This window comes from Antechinus flavipes, chromosome 3 (genome assembly GCF_016432865.1).
Source record: "Antechinus flavipes isolate AdamAnt ecotype Samford, QLD, Australia chromosome 3, AdamAnt_v2, whole genome shotgun sequence".
Classification (NCBI taxonomy): domain Eukaryota; kingdom Metazoa; phylum Chordata; class Mammalia; order Dasyuromorphia; family Dasyuridae; genus Antechinus; species Antechinus flavipes.
In genome coordinates this window covers 152,251,779-152,270,845 of record NC_067400.1, presented here as the reverse complement: position 1 = coordinate 152,270,845, position 19,067 = coordinate 152,251,779, and the positions used below count along the sequence as shown (strand labels likewise).

The 19,067-nt window shown below is 33.2% G+C and overlaps 1 protein-coding gene across 14 annotated transcripts in view; it reads left to right on the top strand.

The window, feature by feature from the left end:
* DOCK9 (dedicator of cytokinesis 9) overlaps nt 1–19,067 on the top strand; it is a 341,819-nt gene that overhangs the window by 280,914 nt on the left and 41,838 nt on the right. For 8 of the 14 annotated variants that reach the window (XM_051984046.1, XM_051984052.1, XM_051984047.1 and 5 more), the window contains 4 exons: nt 2,620–2,756; nt 10,610–10,725; nt 16,983–17,120; nt 17,236–17,418. In XM_051984046.1, the coding sequence (XP_051840006.1) occupies nt 2,620–2,756; nt 10,610–10,725; nt 16,983–17,120; nt 17,236–17,418 (574 nt within the window). Of the gene's footprint in view, nt 1–2,619; nt 2,757–3,417; nt 3,462–10,609; nt 10,726–16,982; nt 17,121–17,235; nt 17,419–19,067 lie in introns of all 14 variants that reach the window. The other 6 variants (XM_051984058.1, XM_051984055.1, XM_051984057.1 and 3 more) reach the window with 2 other exon arrangements.

Genomic DNA, 19,067 nt, shown 5'->3' with positions numbered 1-19,067 from the left:
TCTCACCAAGACACTCTCATATTGGGTTTTGCCTGTACTCAAATTATTGGTGCCTTCTTGTTCTGTCTGAATCAGCTTGGTCCTATATTCAAAAATATATAGAATTTACAAGTTAACTTATGTTGACAGGAAATATTTCTTTCTTTGAAGTCACCCAAACTACTTATGTTCTTGCTTGTTTGGATCTAATAAATGGATCCACATATTCCCATCCTACTTCCTCCATTTTGCTCAATATATCTGCATTCAGTTTTTCCATGTTTTGAGTTGTTCCAATGCATATTGGATGAGATCCTTGATACAAGGGTTATGCTTTTGTTATGTATTTATTTATGTATGTACTTGTTATGTAAAGGTTGAATATAAGTTAATATTCAAGGTTTAAAGGTTCTGTAATGTACTAAATTATTGCGAGATCCCCCTCATCCCTTTTATGGTTTTAGAGATATGATTCTTTACATCAATAGCTATAAAAATGGATAAGTGATACTTAATAGAATGTCCAACCTGAATGTGAAAAAATCATCTTCTTGTGTTAATGTTAGTCTCTCTCTTCAGAATATTTTTGAGCTTGTCTGGTTCATGTTTTATGTTGATGTGCATGAATTTAAAAGAATATCATTTGAATAAAAATATTAGCTATAACTTTTTTCCTATAGTCTTTTTCTCCAAAATCTAGGATGTTGATTTATAGTAGTTATGTGTTAGATTTAATATTGCTTAAAGTCCTCTAACCTATTATTGTATTTAGATTCTTGAATGCAAAATGCATTTGAAATATATACTGGGTGTTTTTTATGCTCTTAGCTTCTCATTTCCATTGTTTAAGTGTCTGGAACTTTTTCTTATGGAGATGAGTGATTAGTATATTTTGTAACATTATACAATTATGACAAAATCCAAGGGTCTCTCTTTAAGTATTTTTCTGTAGTTTGGATTAGTAGAAAGGAAGCTGGACCTGAAGTCATAGATTTTGGTTCAAATTTCCTCCTTGCCACTTACTGTCTGTCACAATTTGTGATGGTTTCCTCTGCTATAAAACGAGACAATTGGATTTAGAAAGTTAAGCTATTGTTGGGTTGTTTTCAACTCTTCATGACCTCATTTGGGGTTTTCTTGGCAAAGATTCTGAAGTAACTTGCCATTCCCTACTTCAGCTCAATTCACATGAGGAAACTCAAATACGGTTAAGTGACTTGCCCAGTATCACACAGCTAATAGGTCTGAGGCTAAAGTTAGGTCTTCCTGATTCCATCCCTGGCCCTTTCTCTACTGCACCACTTATGTTGCCCTACCATTGGATACCTTGAACCCTGTGATTTCTTTTATATTTCAGCCTTTCAAGAATATGTTACACAGGAGAGGAAAAAATGGAAATCAAACTATTATAAAAATAAATGTCAAAAACTAAAATATATATTTTTTAAAATGTTACACTTTACACTGTTAAAAGTGGTAAACAGGAAACGAAGTGGATCTAGAAACTGAACAAAAATTCTTAGGATTGGGAACTGTAAAAATCCATTTTTTCCTTCAGTGGGTGGAAAGTCATTCATTTTAAAAATACAAAAAGAGTTTAAAAAACACCCAGTAATATATGTTGTATGTGTTTGTGCATTAAAATGAGAAATGTAGAAAAGAAGATCAGAAAATAATGTTGTTGGGTTATGTTCAGTGTGGAATGTTATGTTATGCTGCACTTGATAGTAAAGTCCCATTCAGCTTCTGCTGCATGTTAAAAATGTTGAACTGGGATTTCAACTTTAAGTGCATTAAAGGTCTTGATTGTCTGTAATAGCACTGTTCCTCCTATACTTTTTCCCTAAGTTTGTCACATTGGGATCCCTCAATGGCATGTTTTGTCTGAAGATAGTAAATGCATGGTCTGTTATACCACACAGAATAACAAAATAAGAAAAATAAAAGGTTGTCGATGGGACCGGGGAAGTTTGTAATTCCGGCACTGGTTTCCGTTTTTCATGAGCTCTGGTGATGGTACGCTGTAGGAAGGTAGTCTGTTCTGATTGCTAACACAGACCACTTTTCTCTTTTCTTTACTTGATTGCTGACAAGTTTAACAAAGTGTATGGCTCTTCTCCCTTCCTGCCTGGGTAAGACACGGGTGTGAAGATCGCCTCATCTAATCCACGTTTCACTGCATGTTTGCCTTCTGTCTCTTACACTCTACTAGTTTCCAATTTTATTTCATTTTTTGTTTGTTTGTTTGTTTGTTTTGTCTTCAGTCTCTTGTATAAGCCAAAGAAATTAGTACTATTGGGATATTTGTCAAAAATTTTGAATCTCTGGTGTCACATTTAGCTGACCCTCTTAAAAAAAAATCAATGAAATTTGATATTAATAAGCTGTGGCTATTATTTAGAACATATTAGCTTTGGCTTTCATTAATGCTTTTTTTTGGGGGGGTGTCAGAAATTTTGCTGTGATATTTTGTAAGGCGGCTGCCTCTTTTTTTGCTTTCCACGATACAACAAATAGGCTGCTTTATAAAAGCCTCGCCTGCCCCTGTTTGTGCTGTAACTGCTTCACTAATGCTCCCTCTTCTCTCTGCGGTATAACAAGTCTAACTTTTGCTTCTGTCCCATTTCACCCATACTGCAGGAACCAGGAGGGGTTGGGACCCATAGTTCATGATCGAAAGTCTCAGACATTGCCTGTTTCCCGTAACAGAACAGGAATGATGCATGCCAGATTGCAGCAGCTGAGCAGCCTGGATAACTCTCTCACATTTAACCACAGTAAGTTCCATGACGTGCCATCGTAACAGCCGGCCATCTCATCCTGCAAATCAGAGGGGAGAGCCCTAGACCACACCAGAGCACACGTCATAAACTTGATTCTCTTTCCAGGTTAAAACAAATGGGAATGAAGAGAGAGAGAGAGAGAAAGAAAGAACTCGTGGCACTATTCTTCCCCGCCTCCCCACTTTTTTTTTGCAGTAATGAATTCAGCATCTGGCAGTGACATAATGTGGAACATGGTCAATTATGGCAATAAATCACCAAGAATCAGAGACTCCACCCCACTTTCCACTTCTGTTAAAAAAAAAATGTATAAAATGACTTGATCAGTTTTCTAATGTTTTTAATCTTTATCCACATTAACTGCCTTGTCTTTCTATTCCAAAAGAAGAATTCATTGTTTGTACTTTTAAATTTTTTGTTAAGGACCGATGTGGATATTGCAGGTGCTGAGAACATCTGGTAGGATCTCTTCCTTCTCCTCCTCCTCTCCCTCACAGAGTGCATGTAATTGATCATGTTTCCACATTCTGACATTTCTGCCAGGGGAAAAATGTATTTTAATCCTTAAAACTGCTATGAGAACATAAAGCCCATGAATCAATTTCTGTAGATGTGGAAAAGCGCCCAATAACGAAGTGACTTTTTCTGTTTTCAGTGTGAGAAAGATATCAAGTGTGCTTGGAATTTCTGTAGACAATGGTAAGATTTAATCAGGTTGAAGTCGGCTTCTAAGACCACTTCACTTGTAAATGGAAACTTTTTTTGTTCTTGTTCATCTTGCCTTCCTAACTATGGGGCTTTCTAACTTCAAAAATAGAGACTATCAATATAGGGGGGAGGGGTGCAATTTGATGATTTATAACTACAGATCAGCCAAGGGGACATGTATTTGTATATTGTCCCTGGAAATTTAAAATTTTCAGACACATTAGGAGTTCACAAAGCAGAAACCCTAAACTCTGCCTACCATCCAGCTTGACTAATACAACCATCTATAATCATTGCCATTCATGGTAGGGATATGGCCCATAGGTTGCTCCGTATTCTCTGAGAGCATGATTGCAATTAAGATTCAATACTAGGACAAGTTTCACATGTTAATGCAAAATATTCTTTCTAGTCCATATTTATTTCTAATGGTGGGAACTCCATTTGCTGTGATTTTCATGTTCCTGTCTTAACACAGGCTAAGAGTAAAGAGGACATTGTCAGCTCTGTTTATTCAAATTTAAGACAACCTTTTGTGAGGGGGAGAAGATACAGAGGAAACAAAAATCCTACTCTTGGACTCTGGCAGAGTTAATATGCCTTTAATATAGCCTGAGCCATAGTGAAATCAAAGGCTCAATTTCACACTCTCCTATACCAATATAATGCCAGTCTCCAAAAAAATGAATTGAGAAACACCATGTTTTATGTTATTCCTGCTTTCCTGGATAGTAGCTATTAATGCCATGCCTGAAGGCTGTAATAATTTGTATTAATTTGTCACACACTTAATGGCTATAAAGGATGGATAACTTGTAGGCCTGAAGACAAAATAATTATATATTTTTAAAAATCATAACAAAAATTTCTTGTCTCTGTACTTCCTTTCCTACTTAGAAAACAGAAATTAAAATTTAGCAAAGAATAGAAAGCTGCTAGACGATTTTCACCTAGGTGACTATATTTAATCAAGTTCTTAAGTGCTCACTCTGCACCAGACATTATGCACAAAGAAGTCCCTGCTTTCTAAGAGCTCACAGTCAAAAAGAGGAAACAAGATGTGAACAACTCTGTACAAGTAAAACTATCTATGTGCAGGATAGATTTGAGATCTTCTCAAAGGGCTAGTCCCTTTAAGGAGGACTGGGAAAGTTGTATAGCAGAAAGCAAGGACTTTAGCCAAAACCTGAGAAATAAATCATGTAGATTAATTAATTCATTTAATAATTTATAATTAATGAATTTATTAAATTACACAATTTATCACATTTTACATTAATTGAAATTAAAGTACTTAAAGGGACAACATGGCATGGTGGAGAAAGCTGGCCTTGAAATTAGTAATATGATTCAAACCTTCCCCATGACATCTATGGATTATTTTGTAACTCCAAGCAAATGGCTTAACCTCTCAGCTTTAGGGAATTTTCTTAAACTGTTGGTTGTAGAGCAGGTGCCAATCCGAATTAAAAGAGTTTTCTATATCACTGAAATCACAGGTTTGGTCCTTCAAAAAAATTATTGAGATTTGGGGTATTCTATAAGACCTTGAGATTTCACAATTTACTTATCACCAGATCAAGAAGGATTTATACCAGGAATGCATAGCTGGTTCAATATTAGAAAAGTTATCGGCATAATTGACTATATCATAGCAAAAAGTATTTAACAAAATATAGCACCCATTCCTAATGATAATACTAGAAAGTAGGAGTTTTCCTTAAAAATGATAAGTATCATCTATCTAAAACCATCAGCAAGCATTATATGTAATGAGGATAAATGAGATTTTATAGCTTAAGAAACCTAGAAGGCAAAAGTACAAATATTATATATGGCAAACAAAACAAATTATTTTATTTTATTTTTTCCAATTCTAAAGACAATTTTCAACATTCATCTCTTGGGTTCCAAATTTTTCTCCTTCCCTCCCTTCCCTTCTGTGACAAGCAATCTGATACAGATTCTATATCAAGCAAAATATTCATAAACAGTTCCTTGGTGCACTACCACAAAAATATAAAACAACTGTTCCAGTTAGAAGCAGATCTAGTGGTCAGGGCTTAAAATGGGGTAAGGAGCTATCTGAGTATCATGACGTTCCAGACAACAAGAAAATTTCACCTGTGTTTTGTTACACCTAGAAGAGGTACTATCCTCTAACTCTGTCCACAGGTGATCTAAGGAGAAGGAAAGGGAAACTCAGTGTTTCTCATGAAAAATCACAACTGTCATGCCAGATAATTGGCTTGTCATTTTACAGGGAGGACCAATCTCTTTTCTCCTACTAAATTGCTAGATTCCATAAAATCTCATGAAAGAGCAGGTTAACCTGCCTCAGAGAGATCAGACAATCTATTTGTAAACATCCTACTTTCTAGAAACTACAAAGAACCAGCTGAGAGAGACTTTGGGCAGAAACTTTTAGGGTATTTGACAAAAATGAATATTGATATACTTTAACATATTTAACATAAATTGGTCTACCTGCCATCTGGGGGAGGGGGAAGGAAGGAGGGGAAATATTGGAATAAAAGGTTTTACAGTTGTCAATGCTGAAAAATTACCCATGCATATATTTTGTAAATAAAAAGCTATAATATAAAAAAAATTTTTTAAAGAGAGAAAAAAAATGAATGTTGAAAACTACATGTATTTGGAAAAATAAAATACTTTTTCAAAGATAAAAGAAATGCAAATTAAAACAACTCTAAGATACCACCTCAAAAAAAAAAAAAAAACCCAAAACTTAATAGAGCTTTTCAGAAGACTGAATGTGCTCCTGCACCTCACAGTCCCTGAGCCTGGATACTTTATAACCTAAAATTAGAATAAATTCAGAGGACAAAGGAATGTGTAGCTATTAAATAATTGATATTAAAGTTATAAGAAAGCTCATTTTCAAGTTGAATAACATTTTAGGCTTATAAATATGAGTGTTTATTTTGTTTGTCTTAGTGTAAATTTTGTTAGTATCTTATTTATAGTGAAAAAAACTCGTACCTTTCCCCCACTCAAAGTCTGATTTTCGACTACAGTTTTACTTAATGCTTCATAAATAACAGAGCTGGTTTTATTTAGTCTTAGCCTGGGTGCTTTTTTTTTAATCTAGCATCTGCTGTTACTTCTTGCAAATAATTGTGCCCACCTCTCAAATTCAACTGTTCATCTTCCACTTTCTATTTCTGATATTTTCAAGTAGTTGCAACTTTCCTTAAGTTTTTAATCTCCAAATCAGCTCAGCCAACAACAAATAAAAGGAGCATAATATGTATCTATGTGTCACAATCATTCTATATAGATATATGTCAGATCTGAAGCAAAATTTAAAGCTGTCTGTCCATTATTGTGTGCTGGGAAATATGTAACTTTTTTTTCTAGGAAAACCATACTTATTTAATAACTAATGCAGTACCTTCTGTTGGACCAACCAAAATGAGATAGACAGGGAGAATCCTTTGTTCTGTCATGAGAGGCTTTCCAGGGATGTGTGGGAATCTGGCATGAGTTTGCAACGGGGAAAAATGATTCACATTACTAAAGAGACACCCTTTCTCCTCAGTACATGTACATCATGTACTGGAAAGGCTTTTGTAAACTTCATAGTGGCCACCAGGTAGCAGCAGAGAACTGCAAAAAGCTCTTAATTCATATAAAAGTAAAAGTAGACTCCCTGGGTTTGCAGATGACTTCTGCAGGTACATTACTTTGCCCCAACGTTTGGGCAAGAAATAATGTGAATTAAAAGTAGCTATGTCATAGGTAACATGGATTAAAGTAAAAAGAGACCAGGGAGTCCAACCCATTCATTTTTTCATGTGAGAAAATTAATACAGAATTAATACAAAAAATTAAGGGCCAAAGGTAACAAGGATATTTCTTTAACCTGATAAACTTGTTTTTCAAGTTTATTGCAAATAAACCTACAGAGAGAGCTATGATTCCTTTTTGAGATATATCCAGAATGTGCAAAAAATTAATGTGAGTTATATTAGCATAATTATTATAATTTGCACATGTAAATAATAATGACAACAGGGCAGCTGGGTGGTCGAATGGATGGAGTGAAGTCAAATCTCAGACACTCACTGTGTGAATCTGGGAAAGTCACTTAACCCTGTCAGCCTCAGGTTTCCTATCTGTAAAATAAATAGGAGAAAGAAATGGCAAACCACTCCAGTATCTTTGCCTCATATGAGATCAGAAAATGTCAAACATGATTAAAAACAATTGATGACACTATTACTACGACTAATAATAATAATTAGCATTTATGTAGATAGCAGTTTCAAGTTTGCCAAGTACTTTATGTTGTTTTATTTGATCCTCACAACAACTTTGTGAAATAGATAACTATCATTATAATAACCATTTTATAGATGAAAGGAAATGAAAGAAATTAAATGAGTTGCCCAGGATCACACAGCTAATGTTTGAGGTAGGATTTGAATTCAGGTCTTCTTGAATCCAAAAACCACTATCTGTTTCACCTAGATTTGATAGATCTATGCCAAATGACATAATTGAAGTCATGAGAGATGAATATATAACCTTTTCCATAGGAAAAATCCACACTTGTTTTAGAGAAAATTGCATGCACATGTTAACATTAATATACTAGATATATTAGGTCATGTTTCTTTATGATATATATTTTATGTTTGAATTACATCTAGATCTGTAGGCACAATCTATGTGCATAAATATAATTATTTAGACCTCAGAAATCAGGTGTTTTAAACATTATGAAGCAGAGAAAAAACATTTTAAGAAGTTAGTTAAGATGGAGATTGATGAAGTTTAAAAACTGATTCCAAAAAAGGTTTAACAAATTGATGCAAAAAAAATTATTTTTATTCAATTATGTCTTTTAAAAATATATTTAAAAAAATATATATATCCCTTTTCCTTTTTTCCCCTGCTCTCTGGCTCATAACAAGTAATTTGTTACTTCAGTATCATATACATATACTTGATTCTGCTTCTTCCTTCCAAAGCATATTAAACTTAGAAATATTTTATAATTAATAGAGTCCCACATAAAAGGCTAGTATAATACTTGGATGGCAAGTTCCTTAATGTCTTTGGGCTTCAGGTTGCCCTCTAGAACTCTTTTAAGTTACAGATAAATTGCGATCTATAATGGAGAAAATTATTACATTCTTCTAGGATTTAGATTTGAATTATAACTATAGTTTCAACATTTTGCATGTTTGGGGATGCTTGGAGATAGAAAAAATAATTCCTTATAGTGCATTTATTTGTCTCCTACCTAATGCCCACTAGCAAACAATGAAAAGATAGAGTGCAGAGTGCTACTATTTATTTGCTGCCTACTATGTGGCAGGCATGAGGTAAGCATTTTTTAAATATCTCAATTGATCCTCACAATAATAAGTGCTATTTATTATCCCCATTTTACAGATGGGGAAAACAGAAACTGAGAAAGGTTGTGATTTGCTCAGGTTTAGATTAAAATTCAGGTCTCTTAGCTCTTCTGACTTCAGATTCTAAGAATAGTCCCCACTCAAAGTCACTGAATTACCTATTACTCTATCTTATCAAAGTTAAAATTTTTTGGGGGGAAATTATAGTGCTTAAGAAAAGGTCCCATAACCTATTACCTACAGAATATTTTTGGTTGGTTCAAGAACAGTTACTGTTTATAAGTTATGCAACCTGATAGTGATGTAAAATCACTTTCATATTAATTCTATTTTTTTTTTCTCTTTAACTTCTCTCCATCACGACACTGTTTTCACAAAATAAAGCAATGGCTTCTCTCACAAACCAACTATAGTATTACACTAACCAAAAATGTAATCATGTTTATCCTTGAGAGAAGATTTATTGCAAAATACAAGAAAAAGAAAGGCAGAATTAAACTAGAAAAACTTGAACAAGATTCCTATTCACCAAAAACAAATGTCTTAGTAAATGTGTTAAATTAGTGATGATATTGCTTTACAAAAGCACAAAACCTAAAATTTTGCAGTTTTTAAAAACAAGATGGAATTTAATAAAACCATATTTAGGCCCTTGTATTTTACAATTCATACTGAAGTTTAAAAAGGAAGTCATATAATGGGTTCACAATTGAATCACAATGTAAAACTGGCTTTTACTTGAGTAATATTTTATTCATAATTTCTCATTTTATGCTATTTAAACTGATTGATTTTATTCTAATTATATAACTTAGAGGCACTGGGACATAGTAGGGAATTGAATAATGCATTTGGAGATCCAAGCTCTGTTTCTATTCTGTTACTAATCTTGTGAGAATTCTCTATGCATTCTGTGTTAAACTTTCCTGATCTATAAAACGGTACTACTTATTCATCTCACTGAGGTATCTTGAAAAATTGCCTATTCATTTGTAGTGCTCTTTGAGGTCCTTGGAGAAAGACACTATTATGTGAAATTAAATAATGTTGATACATGCTCTTTCTTTGCTGTCTAGGTCAGTACAATAACTTTTCATCACTAAATGCCTTTTTGCTAATGTGTGCCATTTCATAGTTTAATTTCTCAAATTTCCATCGACTACATTCACATTAATACAAAATTGGTTTCACCATTGAATAAAGAGAAGAGTAAATTGTATATTCATGTTGTGTAACTAGTTAGAAAAACCATAAGTTCACACCCTAAAATTTCTTTCCTTTTCTTAAACATTTCTTTCACTGGAAGTGACTTTCATGCTTTTTTTTTTTTTTTTTTTAAGATGGCTTGCAGCAACTAGAATGCAATGCTGTCAACTCTAGATTATTTGTGGGGACAGTCATAGTCCCTATAAATGTCTATCAGTCTCATTTAAGCAATAGTTTCAATGACCTTCCGTACCAAATTTTTTTAAATCAGAAAAAGTAGCAGCCTTGCATATAACAGATAATAAGTTAGTATTGAATTGAAATGGCTGCATGGATAAATTGGTATTTTCATTCTTTGGAAATGCTATTGAATAAGAATAATTAATCAAAACCCTAAAAATTGGGAAACTAGCATTCCAAATCTGTCTTGATAATTTGCCTCTAAATAATCCAGAGTTGACTCTTCTTTCATTGCACCCTAGAACAAGCCTTTATGATGGAATTCAAACCCATTATGTAGTAATGCTCATATTATAATTCATACAGGCTACGGCCACTCTGATGCCGATGTTCTTCACCAGTCGTTACTAGAAGCAAACATTGCCACTGAAGTTTGTCTCACTGCTCTGGACACTTTATCGTTATTCACATTGGCATTTAAGGTTTGTTTGATCAAGAATTTCATGATCAGTTTTTTAATGTTTTAAGTTCATTCATTGCTTTGAACCCTGCTTGAACATACATACTCTTCCAGCGGCTTGTTTTCTGTTAGTTGTAAATCATTCTAGGAAGTTGCTAATCCATAAATACCATTAATGAAACCATTTTACAGCTAATGACTTGAATTCCCTGAAATATAATAAAGCTTAATTTGTTAGTCTGTACAGCATGCTTTGAAATGATGGAAACATGGCCTCTGGAGGTAATTGAAACTTGGGTAGAACAAAACATTTACCCAAGGAAATGTTTCTCTACTGTACTGCACACGAGGGGATGATAAACTCAATGACTTCATCAAACATTTCTGTCTTCTTATATCATTGTTCTTTTGAATGAATCCAAATGCTGCAAGCAATGAAAATCAAGATTTAAATTTAGAACAGAACCTTAAAATTAAGTTAACTAATACAAATGAATATGTGTTCATTTTTATTTGTCTACCCTTCTTAGTCTTTGAGTGAAACAATTAAAAAAAGTATATTTGGAGATAGGGGAAAGAAACTTTAAAAAATACTTTAAAATTAATATTTAAGTTTTTCTGGTATCATAAGACTGCAGTGTGTTTTAATTAAGAGAAAAAAAGCAGATTCTTGCTCAGACTTGTTCTTGTGTTCAATCCCTTTTCTACTAAGTGTTTATTTTCTTCTCCAAGTTAGAAACAGCAACTAATGATGATATACAATGAAGGTTAAAGCCAATGATTCTCTTGAATAAGAATACAAGAAAAGTTTGCCTTGCCTTAGTGTGCACTCAAATTACTCTATTAGTTTACTTGTTTTCTAAATAGCAATGTTCTTGTCATATGGTGATTAAATCTCGATCCCTAATTAATCTCTGATTGAGCTGAGATGATTGCAATATAAATTGGTTATTTGGGGAAGAAGATTGTTTGTGTGATGGCTTACCATATTTGTGAATACTTTTATTTGAAAACTTTTATTTTTAAAATTACTTCTTTGTCCCTTCTTTTTCATTTCTGATAAAAGCAGTCATTTGAAACCCTATCTGAAAGATGAGAAAATGTAGACATAAAAAATAGATGTTCTCCACAGCAGTATTTAGAATGAGACTAGAAAAGAGAACTATGTTTCTCATATTTTCAACATCTATTTTTATTTAGTTTTTTTAAAAAATTAAATATTCTCATTAAAATTGAACACTGTCTTTGACCATACTTTTATGTGACAATTTCTCATTGTCGGGGTCTCATGATTCTCTGACCTAGATGTAGACAGTGGGAAAAGGTTAAGGTTTATAAAATGGTGTCAGTGTCAGATTCATCTTCCTGATGGCCTCAGAAAATCACATAACCTTGCCTCTGTTTCCTCATCTGTAAAATGAGCTGTAGAAGGAAATGGCCAAACACTCTGGTATCTTTGCCAAGAAAACCCTAAATGGGGTCACAGGGTCAGGCACAACTGAAAAACAACTGAACAATGAATTAATCATCATTTCTCAGCCCTTTGGTGCTCTGGGTAATTAAGTACAATCCACTGCAAAGGACTTCCTCAGAGCCAAGCATACAAAACATGGGAACACAAATCCAGATGTATAAGGAAGATAGCATATAACAATTAGAGATGTAATATGGGGAGGGGAACCCCCACAGAAATACAGAGAATCATTTCTCAGACTAGCTCATAATTTGTCTGCAACTATTTGTAGATAATTAAATTCTAGTTTCAGAATTAATCCCTTCTGTGTAAAGATAGGGATAAATTAGAAAGCAATAATAATAGCCTTTACAAAATTATGTTTGTTAAAAGGACAATATTAATGGGATTTCATTATTTTAATTATTTTATGATAGAATTTGTTACATACGCTAGGAATTAAGATTTCATACTAATCACCAAATTGGAATCCCAAAACTCTTAGTGCAGCTTTAAGATTAAAATCTTAAAGCTTTCCTAGTTTAAATCACAGGTAAGATTTTTGAGACACCTTGTCTAGTGACAAAGGATGTTGATATGGTGTTTTAAAGTATAAAAAGTCTATCCATACGTTATGTCACCTCATTCTCACAAGAGACCCATGAAGTAGATTATTGTAGCTTTTCTTCTCCTCATTTAATGAATATGAAAACCAAGGCTCACATGTATTAAGTGGCTTATCCATAGTCACACCGCTAGTAAGTATTAGAGACAGTATTTAAACTCAGGTCTAGTTGGCCTATATCAGCACTCTGTGTGCTGCACTGTTTCACTGGCTAGGAAAAACAAACTAACCAACCAGCTAGGTGACTTTATAACAAAGCTTGATCATGATTTGCTACTGTTAATAACTTGCTTGTTACACTGAGGTTCTAGTTTCCTCACCACATCACAAAATAAATAGATAGATGGATAGACAGATCACCACATTACAAAATAAATTATTAGATAGACAGACAGACAGACAAATCAAAGCAAAAGGCTGTGACTAGAAATTTAAGATTTGGAAGCAGGTGAATACAGAAGCAGATTTAGGACTGAGGACATGTCTTTGTCCGGGCTTCTTAGGCTACCAAACATTCAACTTCTGCACTATATATATTCAGGATTGAAAAGTTTTTGAGATTTTCCATGATAAGGAATTAGGGAGATTTTTCCTGACAGTCATCTGGGGTCAGGTCTTTATTTTCTTGCTAATAGAACATAGCAACAATGGGGATCTTCACTAGGAGTCCTTCAAAGGATACAGAGAGTAGGCTCGACTGAAAAAAAAAAAAGATAAAAACCATGAGTATTGCTTTAAATAGAGAAATTAAAAGCAATTGTGTCAAAAATGACTCTTTCCAAATTGATCGCTTTTGATGAGCCTTTAGCAAGTTGGAAAATGAGTAGATTAAAAAACACAACCAAGAAAATGTTCAGAAATATCAAATATGAGTTTTGTTCACGTTCTAATAGAGAGTATCTTTAACAGTATCTAAGGTGAATATTCTTTCAGCGATAATTGCCAGAAATATGCCAATAAAAAGAAGAGAAGAGATTTGCACAGGATTTACTTTAATTTACATTATTATAATTTTCCTAAATCTATACAATTAACAAAACAGCAAATCAAGCCCTGATTTGTAGCAGTTACTTATTTTTCAAGTATGAAATGCTCAGGCTCAGTCACCTTGAGAACAAAGACAGGCTGGTTCTAGCATACCCTTTTGTAGGACCATGTTTTAAAATTGTAGGAGAAAATTACTTTTTAAATCTTTAAGTAGAAAAATCTTATCACTTTTTCAGCTGCTCTGATCTCTCCTGTAGATAGATAATATATATGTATATTTACATAATATGCATATGCAAATTATTTTATATGAGACTATATGTATACATATATGTGTATATATAAACACACTATATAGAGAGAGGAAGGAAGGAAGAAAGAAAGAAATTAAGAAAAAAGAAAGAAAGGAAGGAAGGAAGGAAGGAAAGAAGGAAAAGAAAAAAAGAAGAGAAAATGCCTTAAAATTGTAAAGAGAGTCAGGGTAGTTGGTGCACAGGATTCAAGGCTTATTTCAAAAGCAGATTCAAGTGCCATCTCTGACATATTCTATCTGTGTGACTCTAGGTAAATCACTTAACCTCTTAATGCTTGAGTTAAATTTTTAAGTCTAACCTTAAATTGAAAAGAAAATGCTACTTTGGTAAAAAGAGATTTCTTCATTTAGAATTTTCCTTCATCTGAATCACACAGGTCCAGTCCTTACCACTATAAAAATTTTAATGTTGAGCTGTCTCAGTGTAAACCTGCTTTTTAATATAGTACTGCACTCTCTTTGCTCCTAAAAATAATTTAAATAATAATCTACTTCTAGTAAAACTCCTTTTTATTTCTCTTAAAACAGCTTTATGGAGTGATAAATTAACACAGCATATGAACTGTATTGTAAAAACAAATGTATAATTAAAAAGAGCAATAAGAATTAAAAGGGTGCTCACACATTGAAGAGTGAATTGCTAGGAAGTTGATTAAAAAAAAAGTTCAACTGGGAGACGTTTTTAAAAACTTGGTTGGCTCTGTTAAGTTAAATGAGGTCAGATCATACTGCCTCTGTGATTGAAAGGGAGCTTTTTTGTTGTTGTTGAGTCTTGTTTGATTCTTCATGACCCCATTGGGGTTTTCTTGGCAAAGATACTGGAGTAGTTGGCCATTTCCTTCTCCACCTCTGTTTTATAGATGAGGAAACTGAAAAAGGTAGGGTGAAGTGATTTGCCCGGGGTCATAGAGCTAATAAGTATCTGAGGCCAGATTTGAACTTAAAAAGAACAGTCTTCTCGATTCCAGGTTTGGCATTCTAATGACTATATCACCTCAACTGACCAAAAGGGTACTTTTCTAAAAGTGAATTTTAGAAGTGAATTCTGAAAGCAAAAAACCTGAATAAATATGTATGAAAATTGCTTAATTATTGTTTTTTAAATAGGCCTGTTCCTAGTATCTCATGTCAATGCCTGAAAAGCCTGTGCTCTTGACAAGACCTATTTATTAATATGAGCTTTGAAGCAGTCTAATATTAATAAAAAATTTCAATCAAAAAATAAAAATCAGTCAAAATAGCACGTAATACATAGCACTATGTACCAGGCAGGGTGCTAAATCCAGGTAATATGAAGAAAGATAAAAATAATTTTGCCTTCAAGGAGCCAACTCAGTTTTACAAAAGGCTCCATTTCTATTAATTTACTTAATTACTGATTCCATGACTTCATCGTTGAAAAATTTTAGTTCAGTCATTTCATTCATGTCCGACTCTTAATAACCCCATTTGGGGTTTTCTTGGCAAAGATCCTGGAATAGCTTTGCCATTTTCTTCTCCAAGTAGTTAACCTTGGTTTCCTTAGTAAAATGAAGTTGGACTAGATTGTTCTCTAAAGGTTTCTTTGAACCTTCAAGTTATATGATCCGATGATTTTTTTTTGCTTCATTAAGTTTTGTTTTTAAGGAACCTCAGTCACCATGAGTTGAAAGGATAAATATTAATTCTGAATTTCTGTAAGTCTAACTTCATCCAGTTTACTTTGCAACAAAACTAGTTTAAATAGTTTGCTCTCTTGTGTGTTTATCTATTGCCTGTCGAATAGAAACTATAAAATGAATTTGGAATGCAATCTTTTGGAAGATTTTTCTTAGAATTTTATTTGGATTACAGCATTTGTCTATAGATATTCACAGTTAATGATCAATAGGTGCTTCTATGAACATGCATATAAAATAGTATACATTTTGTCCCTTCTTGAAAATGCTCCCAAACCATTTCACATACATATGTAAATGAAAAAGGCCCTGTGTGTGAACCTCTTGCTGTTCTGCATCTTTAGGGAACTAATATGAATTATTTGACCATCCAGACTTAGAAAATACTGAATTAATGAAGTCATTTGCATGGAGGAAATCTTGAAAGTTAATATGGAACTGCCCAAACTCCCATTCAGTCTTTCTATCATGACTTACTTTCTAATTTTTTCCCTTTAAGAATAAAAGTTATTTAAAAATAATAATAACTTGTTACACATAGATTAACTTAGAAGCCACACATAGTTCCCCCCTTTCCTAATAGTGTTTGTTTCCTGGATTACATTTCAGTCTTTAATTAGAATTGTCCCCAGTTGTGGGACTTCCATGTGTGACTCAGCTAATAATTGTAATGACAAAGGACTATGCTACATATATCACATCTTATTCACAAAAGATAATTCAGGAATCCTACTTAAATATAATAATAATAAAGTATAATAAATAATATCAATAGCATAAATAAATAATAAAGTATAATCTTAAAATCTGACAGGTTGATTTTTGAATAACAGTAAATAATATGTTAAACATAGTTTATAGTTTTATTGATATATATATGGCATAAATAAGTATCTAGTAAATAGTAGTAAAATTCCACTTACCAAAAAAACCCAACACACCCCATGTGTGTATCTATCTAAATTCATGAGACTAAACTTGGAATATTATTTGTATAATATCAAGATTCTCTCCTTCACTGAAAGACTTTATGCATGATGTTAGAGAGGAAGTGTCAAACAGGGCCTAACAAGTGTACTTAGAACACAACTTATTTCAATTTTAAAAATAAAAGTTTTGATTTCTAGACAACTGGTTGGGAAACAGGGCTATTTTGTAAAATCCACTCCTTCTTGGAAATGCTGTCAAATTTCTCAGGGATTTCCAGTCTGTCCTACTAACTATTGTGATTATCTATTTTAAGAACCAGCTCCTGGCTGATCATGGACATAATCCATTGATGAAAAAGGTTTTTGATGTTTACCTGTGTTTTCTTCAAAAACACCAATCTGAGACAGCTTTGAAAAATGTCTTCACTGCCTTAAGGTCATTAATTTACAAGGTGAGTCGTTTAATGTAGATAATTTGTTACTTATACATCCTATTTGCTGCATCTGAAAATAAAGGGCAATTTATTGGGCATTAATTTTTACAGCCTTGGTTTCTTTTTATCCCAGTTTCCCTCTACATTTTATGAAGGTAGAGCAGACATGTGTGCTGCGTTGTGCTATGAGATCCTTAAGTACTGTAATTCCAAGCTGAGTTCCATTCGTACTGATGCCTCCCAGCTGCTGTATTTTTTAATGAGGAATAATTTTGACTACACAGGAAAAAAATCCTTTGTGAGGACACATCTGCAAGTAAGTGTGATTTCTCATTAGGCACAGATGGATTGTTTTCATTTCTTAAATTTTAGCTGAATAATTTCAGTGTCCTATTTATTGATTTGTCTCCTCTTTCAAATTATAATATTCTGGCTCCAAAGATGTATTATTGTTATGGCAAAATGCCATTTTGGCCAAGTCCCATGTGTTATTTTCCCAAATTGTACAAGAATTAGCATGAAATTATTATTATAATTTAAATATTGAGACAATGTAGTAAAATGGACTAAAATGCTTTAGCTTAACATAATATTAAAAAAGTTCTCAGACTCTTAGATGTATGAAACAAGAAAATAGATATGTGTCAACACTTTACAAATAGCATCTTGTTTGGCCCTTACAACAACCTTGGAAGGAAGGAGCTATTGTTCTCATTTTATAGTTGAAGAAACTGAGACAGAGAGGTGAATTGGCTTGCCCAGGTCACACAGCTAGTAAATGTCCAAGATAGAATTTGAACTCAGCTCTTCCTGATTTTGGACCCAACACTCAATCCACTGTGTCACCCATGTTCCTGGGAGCACCAAATCTAACTCCTTTATTTTATAGATGCGAGACTGAGGCTGAAATAAGGTCACATAAGTAGAGCCTGGATTTGAACCCAAAATCAAAGGTGCTGAATTATAATACTTCCTTCCATGAAGAGTTTCTCTAAGAAACACACTGATTATGAAGAAAAAGAGGCTTCAAATTAGCATCCTTTTCCCCTTGTTCCCCACTTACATGTTTTCTGGCTTTTGGCTACGTAAAACATTACCAATTTTTTTTTTTAATTCCTTAATTCTAAATTTCTTTTTTGCTGATCACTCAAGATATTACATTTATTGTCCTTTCTTCTTTCCATATATAAATGATGGAAATTATTTTAACTTTCCCATTTCCATTCAGTTATTAATTTCCACCCCTGTATATTGAGCTCTTTCCAATGCATGATATTATTTTCTGAGGGAGAGACAAAACTGCTAGAAGACATTGCCTTCATCATTGAGAATGGAGTATCTCTTCCCCCATTCTCTCTCCTGTCTCATTGCCTCACTGATAAACAAGCTTTGGAAAACATTAAGTAAATGTACAAATAACATTTGGTGGAGGTATTATTGATTGACCTTGGAATCAGAAGACCACATCACAATTCACTTACTTTATGAACATCAGTAAATAATACTTGCAGGACTTTAGGCTTTACTATATACAAATCATTTCTTTTGACCCTTGCGTTACCTCTGTCAGGTAGAATAACATTGTCCTTATTTATAGATGAGAAAATCAAGTAAGATTTTACTTGTTTAAGAGTTTGTTTAAGAGTTGTCAGTCAAATCCAGAATTTGGAACTCAAAATTGTAAAAAATAAAAGTTAAAAATTGTTTTTACAAGTAATTGGGGGGGGGGGGAGTCACTCAGAAAAAAATAATAAAAATGTGAATCGTTCTATGAGTTAAGATATCTAATTCCTGTCATTAGATAATCTGCTAATGCTGGTTTCAGCATACAAGTCCTTAAATGAATTTGAAGTTACCTTCCAGAAGAAATCTATAGGAATAAAAATGTTTTATGAACATTTTTAGCTACATTCAAAGAAGTACTACGTACAACAATTAATGCTGTCCCTGTAAACATCCTGATTA